Source organism: Lolium rigidum, chromosome 1 (assembly GCF_022539505.1).
Source record: "Lolium rigidum isolate FL_2022 chromosome 1, APGP_CSIRO_Lrig_0.1, whole genome shotgun sequence".
In the NCBI taxonomy this organism is placed as follows: domain Eukaryota; kingdom Viridiplantae; phylum Streptophyta; class Magnoliopsida; order Poales; family Poaceae; genus Lolium; species Lolium rigidum.
In genome coordinates this window covers 322,020,001-322,028,456 of record NC_061508.1, presented here as the reverse complement: position 1 = coordinate 322,028,456, position 8,456 = coordinate 322,020,001, and the positions used below count along the sequence as shown (strand labels likewise).

Genomic DNA, 8,456 nt, shown 5'->3' with positions numbered 1-8,456 from the left:
CTACTTTATACACACTGTTATGTACGTATATGCTATGCTTTAAATAAGGGCTCCCCTACAACTCCTCATGCCGGGTCGCCATGTCTCTTTCTCTCATTTGTGTCCCTCATTTCTGTAGTCACGATGAACGTCTATATATGTATTTTGTTTCGAAAAAAAAAAAGCCAACTGATGGCAAACCTGGTGGAAACATTGCTCAAAAATTCCGCATGAGCAAACAGAGCTTGGCTCTGGTGGTGGTTAGGTCCCTTGTGGTGGAACCAGCCCACCCAGGTTCAAGTCCTAGACTTGACATGGGTGTTTGCATTTACCTGGATTTATTCCAGGATTTAACCGGCGCTATGCATTCAGTGGTAGGTGATGTGCCCGTCAACAGCGAGGCGCCAGTGGTAACTTCGTCAACCTCAAGATATGCCGGCTCAGTCCCTCGGAGGTGCTCATAGGGGTAGGGTGTGCGTGCGTGCGTTCATAGGGGTGTTTGTACGTGCGTATTTGTGAGCGTCTGCGTTGTACTGTGTTCTCAAAAAAAAAAAAAAATTCCGCATGACAAATTTGGTACAGTACTACTGTTGTTTCTATTTTTATTTATTTTTTAGGAAGCTTTTTATTTTTATTTATGGAGTACTTTGGTTACTTGAGATTTTGACTCGTGGAGACTTGGAAATGGATTTGCCAAAGATACACAGGAAACTGACCCTAGACCCACCGCAAATCCCGGCGGGATTAAGGGTGTGTTTGGTTTGTGCCCAAGATTGCCCCACCAAAATTTTGGCTAGCCAATATTTTGGTTGAGCTATTCCTTGCCCACAAGTTGGCTAACATTGGCTAAGAAATTGAACTAGAGTTGGTAGTGGAACATTGGCAAGCCAAAAAATTGGCAACTATCCAAATAACAACCAATCTTTTGGTCATGACCAAAAAATTAGTAGGGTATGATTTGGTAACAATCCAAACACACCCTAAGCATCCCTTCAACCTAACCAACCCAGGCGGCTGCGAACAGTCCCATCTTCCCCTTCCTCTCTCCAAGTCCCCATCCCTCTCCGCTCCTCCACCAGCATTCCTTCTCCTCCACCTCACCTCCGCCAATAACTATCCCAGCTCACTCGGTCGCTCGCTCGCTCGCTTGCAGTCAGTAGCTAGGAGGAGCAAGCAGATCGAGCCGGGCGGCCAGTCCAGTCCAGATTGGTGTTTTCAATCTTGCCCGCTTGCGCCATTGGATTCCTCCAGAGGTTCTTTGGTGCGGCGGGGAGGGGGTGGGTATGAAGGGGCTGGGTGGGCAGAAGGTGCTGCTGGTGCACTCGTCGTCGACCAAGCCGTCGGGCGGCGGCGCGGGGTCGCCGGGGATGGGGCGGCGCCGGGTGTGGCTGGTCCTCTTCCTGGCCCTCTTCGCGTGCGTCTCCCTGGCCTCCCTGCTCTCCTCCGCGCGGGACGCGTCCTCGGCCGTCGGCGGCAGGCGGAGGGCGGCGCAGTCGGCGTCGGTGGGCAAGGTCGCGGTGTCGGCGTCGGCGGCCGCGGCGAAAGGAAAGCACTTGGACGAGGCGGTGGGTCCGGGGCTGCCGGGGTACGTGTTCGACGCGCTGGTGCAGTACGCGGCGGTGGGGGGCAACACGTCGGGGAGCATGCCGGCGGCGGACGTGCGCGCCATCGCGGCCGCGCTGAAGCGGCGCGGCGCGCCCTGCAACCTGCTGGTGTTCGGCCTCGGCGGGGAGACGCCGCTGTGGCGCGCGCTGAACCACGGCGGGAGGACCGTGTTCCTGGACGAGAACCAGTGGTACGTGTCCCACCTGGAGGGCCGGCACCCGGGGCTGGAGGCCTACGACGTGGCCTACACCACCACCGTCCGCGAGTTCCCCGACCTGCTCGAGGCGGCGCGGGCCGCGCGGGCCGCCGAGTGCCGGCCGGTGCAGAACCTGCTGTTCTCTGACTGCCGCCTCGCCATCAACGACCTCCCCAACCACCTCTACGACGTCGCCTGGGACGTCATCCTCGTCGACGGCCCGCGCGGGTGGGTGCTCCCCTCTGCTCTGCTCTACCACTCTACCATATCCAAGATCCATTTTTTCCCATGGGAATCAGATTTCTTGCTCGAGCTAGCGGACGGGTGCTAAATCTCGGTTGTTGTTTTTTCATCTGAAGGTACACGGCGTCGTCTCCGGGGAGGATGGCGGCGATCTTCACGGCGGGGGTGCTTGCGCGGGCCCGGAAGGAGGAGGGCGCGGCGACGGACGTGCTGGTGCACGACTACGAGCGCGAGGTGGAGCGGGCCTGCTCGAGGGAGTTCCTGTGCGAGGAGAACCGCGTGCCGGCGACGAGCACGCGGTCGCTGGCCCACTTCGTCATCCGCGGCGGCAGCGCCGTCCGGCGGGAGTCCTTCTGCGGCGGCGCCGGCGCCACCGTCAGCGCTGCTTAGTAGTAGAATTTTTTTCTACCTTTTACTGGAGTACTACTAGTAACTTGCCTCTGCTCTCTGTCTCTCATCAAGATTATCTTTTTTACCGTCGTCTGATGGGCAATGATGATGTCGGTGCGTGGTGAAAAGGAGGGAAAGTGAAAACCTCCAGGCTGTAAAAATTCGGTGCGAGGAACTGTGGTGGTCAGATCAAGGCTAAAGCCATGGCCTCCATTATTTACTATTCTGCTCATTCTTTTGCGTCGTCGGTTCTTCACGTATGCCCTGTTGTGGTAGAATATCATCAAAAACCACAAAAGTTTCCTCAGAAGACAAGCTATGCTCCCTCGAAAATAAAATCAAGATCTGAAGAGACAAAAGCAAATTTATCCAGAGCAACAACTACGCTAGGTATAGACAGGAGCTTCTCACCAAGAGCTGAATAAAAGCATGGGTATTGGTATTGCCTTCTGAAAGATGGGTATTGTGTTTTGCTAAAAGAATTAAGTCGAGATGGGTGTGTGTTGGATTGCATTGATCACACGGCGGTGGGTAGCACAGGGAAGGGAGAATCTTGTTCACGGCTGCAATGAATGGCATATGGGGCGGAGCGGCCATCGACAGTGATGTGCGTGCCGACCGCCGGCTGCCGGTGCCATGGTGCTGCCATTGCTGGGATTCTGAAGCGGGCCCTGGCCCTCGCTGCCGTCCATCCGTCCTGGCCAGACAGGCAAGCCGGTCGACATGGTCGCCAAGTGGCGTCGGCCTCTCCCGGTCTTCTTCTCACCAGCTGACGACGCCATGCGTACTTGCTTAGCGCTGCCGGCTCGTGCCGGGCAAGCGTGGGCGTGGCTCGTGGATGGTGATCGGCGACCGGCCGCCGCTCGCGGCGTGGCACGGTTGGTAGCGGTGGAGAAATTGCCACTGTATCGTCGTCGTCGAAGCGCCGAGGCTGCGGATGGGCAGGACCGGCGGTGAGTTCAGCGCCTGCATAATTTTTACAACTCCTCCCGGACGAATGTCGTGGTGGGTGATTTCTTTTTATATGTGATTATTTCTCAGTTGACTAAAAACTAACTTTGTTCCTAGTTAGATGATGTCATCAAATCTCAGTTGCAAATAATGTTGCAACTTATAACTAGCATGAATCACGATGCAAATCAAATAGTGTAGGACTCGAACTTCAAATCTCTTTCTTTTTAACTAATGCCCAACCAGGCTGAAACCCTTATTTCGAACCCCTCCTCTCACAGCTGATTTAGAAACCACCATTTCCCCCTTTGGACTCTCTCCTCCGGTCGGTGAGCAAGATAAGTACGCGGTGTGTCGTCGGTGACGCTGACAGCGATGGCGGCGGAGCGACTACGACCACTTCTTCGAGTTATCCACTCCTTCATCCACCTTCAATGATGACTGTGAGTAACATCTTCAACGATGTTATTTTATCTAGTCCTTCATCCACCTTCAACGATGATTGTCAGATAAAAAATCTTTGCTCTGTTTATGGTTATCGCCACAACGCACGGAGGATCGCGATCTTTTTACAGAGATGTTTACACGGTTGGAGTATGCGGCGAAGGATTTAATTATCCAACATATGGGTAGCTGCATAATCCTAGAATTGTAGCTTCTCATGTCTAGTTTACCTTTCAGTCGATTGAACTTTTTTTTATCGACTTTCTTGTTTGTTGGTTTTTGCTCTAGATATCGTGAACGGCTGTATGCATCTTAGCTATGCAGATGGTAGGTGTAATATTTTAATTTTTTAAGTAAATAAATACCTTTTATCGAATAAAAAAATGAACCGAAGAGAAAGAAATCACGGTCGGTTTCCTGCCAATCCGAAGAGGGCCTCTGGTTTCGAGTGCGATCCAGCCGCCAATGTCCTCTCCTCCCCTGCATCTCCTGGTTCCATCAATCGATTGCTGCAACTTTGAGAAACCTGAACTTACTACTGCTCATTAACCAGTGCGTTAACATGCTGACAGAATCATGGTGTACGCATTGGATGCTCTGGCTACTCCAAGTGCTACAAGAATGAGTTACGATGTGCGTACTGGATGCTACTGGTCCGCTCTGCCTGGTAAAGTTACTCAAAGGCTGGTCGATTCTGAATTTATGCTCGTGTATATACTCGCAGCCAACCAGGTATGTATGCGATTAGCATTTGACAGAGCAAGAGTCGTGTACAGATGCCTCAGCAATCTCACTGTCTGGGACTCCGGGGACGTCCAAGTCACCAGGAAGTCAGATGTCATCATATTTCACTATCTGGTCTGCAAGTACGAACAACGAAAGTTCAGCATTTCTAACTGTATTCATGGCGCCAACCGTGACACAGAACTAACTCTGCATTTTTTTAGCTTTGACTGATCGACATTCCTGAGTTGAATCCAACGTATATATACCACCTGGTGGTGATTTGTTTGTTTGACCAGTGCCGTGACTCGGTTGTCTACCCGTGCAAAAAAATTCGCTTCTTCTATAAACCCACATTCTCAGAACGGGTACTGTCGACCCCGCCTGGAATAATCCCGAACATGATTGTACTTACAAATTCTTTAGGTCACATGTTTTTTTTTGGGGGGAAAAAGGTGGGGATTTTGCCTTCCCTGGGAATTGAATTCGGGATCAAATGGATGCAGATCAGGTCACGTGTTATCCGAGCACTAGCGCTTCTCAAATGTGCACCGCCAGGTACGCCGGTACAGTTGTATAGAACGCGCCGGCAGAGCTTTTTAGTTTATGGACGGCCATCTCACACCAGCGCGCTCTATACTACCAGCCCCCAATTTTGTTGTTCTTTTCATCAAAGTTAACATCACTTCAACCAATAATTTACAATATTTAAACACAGAATTATTTCACACACATAGTTTAAAAATAGAAATTAAATTATTCATACAAAGCATCAAATAAATTGCAATCCAACAAGTTTATGAATCATGGAGCATTTTCTCTCCGCATCCACAAATGCTCAACTAGATTATTATGTAGCTGAGAATGAATACCTGCATCTCGAATTTGTCCGTGCTTCCGGAGGAAAGCGGCAAACTGGGCCGGTACCTGCTCAAACTGAGCAAGAGGTCCCTGAAAATCAAATGGATGACCATCATTAGCAGGTGCGTCGCACTCACTCTCAATAATCATATTTTATATGATCACATAAGCGTTAATCACCTCCCACATATGATACTCTGACCATGTAAGAGCAGGGTACCGAACAATGGAAAAACGTTGCTGAAGCACGCCAAATGCCCTCTCTAGATCCCTGTGACATGATTCTTGACATGTCGCAAAATAAGCTTCCTTCTTAAAGCTAGATCTAAAATTGTCTTCACAAATGTAGCATACTCTGGATAGATATCGTCGGCGAGAGAGTATCCGATGTTGTATCTGTGGCTGTTGATCTCAAAGTTGATCGGCGGAGCATGCCCCTCAGCTAGTTTTGCAAACATCAGATAGCATTGTAGCACATTGATATCGGTGTGTGTTCCTTCCATGCCAAAAAAGCGTGCTAAATCCGGAGGTCATAATAAGAAACTGTCACAAATATGACACTGCACCCTCCTATGTGGCCCTTATACAACCTTTGCTACGAAAATGGGCAATTCTTCCAACCCCACTGCATGCAGTGGATACTCCCGAGCATCCTAGGAAACCTCTTGCTGCATTTTGTGCTAGGGTCCGAGTTGTATCTTCTTCATTTGATGCCCTCAAATAAATACTCTGGCCCAAAACACTACAGCCACTGCCCTGCAAAACCTGGTGATTGTATCCAAGCATGTTGACTCGGCCATGTGCAGATAGTTATTGGGTGCATCTATGGGTGCTCTGTATGCAAGACAACGCATAGCATCCATGCAATTCTGAACTGATGAGAACCCCCATAAGCCAGTGTTGTCTTTATTGCACATGAAATATGTGGCATACTCTCTAACCCCGAACACAATCTTCATGAAAAGATCCTTGCTCATCCTAAATCAGCACCGAAAATCTTTTGGCGTATGTGTTGCGTTGTCGGCGAAGTAGTCAGAGTCAAGCAACAGTGCATCGGCTTGCCGATGCAGGTCTTCGGCGCCTTCCCGACCATCAACCCGCCACATCGAGGCGTGTTGATGGCGAGCAGGTGTTGGCGAAGGCGGAGAAGGTTAGGCAACATTAGCAGTTGTTGTTGCCGCTCGGTGGTGGCATTGGCTTCCTCCTCGATGAACAGCTGCGCCATCATCTTGTCATCACTATCCATTGCGACGACCTCCTAACATCTTGTATGCAGTGGGCGCCGGGTTAGGATCTGTGGGAGATGGTAGGTTTGACAACCCGACAATGCGGGATATCAGGTGTATCGGTGTTGGCTAGGGTGGGTACGCAAAGGCGAGGCACGGTTGAGGAAGCAGCGAAGGCGACGATGGAGTTTCAGAGGGGTGGGAGGAGGATCGGGAGGCGGCAGAGAGGATGGAGAATGGGAGGGTTTGGCTCCCAAGAGGGTCCCGCGAGGTGAAATGTCGCACGAAGGGGTCGGCATGGGGTTGCCGACAATTGTATTGGGCTCCAAAACTGGTCGACTACTTTTGGGGCGCGCCGGTATGGCCCAAAACACGTGTTGGAGTACCAAATTGCTACTGGGGTCTCTATGGGGCGCGCCAGTGGAGATGTTCTAAGTTACAGACCTTTCGAGAACTTACGTGATTTCTTCATACTGTTGATTTGAAACTCAGGGCTGACCCAAAGGGGGAAGGCAGGGCGGCCACCCTGGGCCCTGGAACCAGAGGGGCCCCACACCCCAACTAGGCATGGCATATCTTTTCAATAGGCGAGGAGCGCATGCGGCAGCGCTCGTTACAGTAGATCGGGACTCAGAGCAACTCTAGCAGATCCTGTAAAGTGGTCAAACTCGTAAATTTTCGGGCGTTTACAATGTTGGTCAAAAAAAATTCCCATACCAAATTCCATAAATTAGTACGTCCATAAATTATTTTACAAGGAACTAAGAACCCACACCCATGACCCGTGTATATATAATTTAACCAAGTGAAATTGACAGGCCCCTGTAAACCTGTCAAACCTCGTCGGAGCGGACACACCTCGCACTTCCGCCGCCAGACTTACTAGAATTTGCTCGGAACTCGCCGGAATCCGTCGCCACACTCCGGAATGGACTGCCACTACCGAGGCGAGGCCAACCAAGGGCTAGGAAGGGTCGTAGAAGAGATGGGCAGTGGCCACGCGCTATCGGCGCGGCTGCCACGCATGGTCAGTGCGGGGACTGGCCATGGCTACGAGTGGCCGGGATGGGGAGGCGGGGTGGCCTGCGCTGCCGGCTCGGGGATGTGGCCACAGCGGGGCAGCCAAGACGAGGAGGCGACGTGGGGAGGCGGCGGTGCGGCCGACGCGGGGATGGGCGGTCGACACAGGGATGGGTGGCCGCGCAGGACGAACACGCCCGGTTGGTGTTGGAGAGGAAGAAGGTGAGGGAAAAAAGAGAGAGAAAAAACTATGCCACGTGGGACTCATATTGGCATATTCTTGAATGTACCGTTTTACTGTTTAATTTTATGGGATTTGAACTATGTTTCGTCGTTTTGGGTATATATTTGTGTTTTCGATGCCATTACTATCGATTTTACGGTTTAAGATTTACAGAATCTGGTAGAGTTGCTCTTTTTTTTTTTGAAAGGTTGCCTATCCGGCCTTTTATTTAGATGATAGTAGTGTTACATCTCGAATTACATCACTCAAAATAAAATCGGGTGGCCTACCATCCCAACATACTATTACGAGACTCATAGGCAACCTTAGCTAGATTATGAGCTACAACATTTGCATCACGAGGACAGTGTTGGAAAACCACCATGTCCATTGATCTTGCCTTCTGAAAACAATCTGCCAAGACCGCTGTGTAGGGACTCCATATTTCTATATCACCATTGCAAGCTTTGATCAACTCCAACGAATCCGACTCGACATAAGCTGAGGAACATCCAATCTGTTCAAGAAACTCCAGTCCTTTAAGTAGAGCTATTGCTTCCGCATTTACAGCACTCATCATATTATTTAGCAGACA

The 8,456-nt window shown here is 50.7% G+C and overlaps 1 protein-coding gene across 1 annotated transcript; it reads left to right on the top strand.

Annotated features, from left to right (window-relative positions):
* Positions 1–1,262: 1,262 nt before the first annotated feature.
* On the top strand, positions 1,263–2,722 carry LOC124684280 (protein IRX15-LIKE-like). Its single transcript, XM_047218626.1, has 2 exons — positions 1,263–2,008; positions 2,140–2,722. Exons 1-2 carry the CDS (start codon positions 1,263–1,265, stop codon positions 2,411–2,413), a joined length of 1,020 nt encoding a protein of 339 aa, XP_047074582.1. The 3' UTR covers positions 2,414–2,722.
* The last annotated feature ends 5,734 nt before the right edge of the window (positions 2,723–8,456 follow it).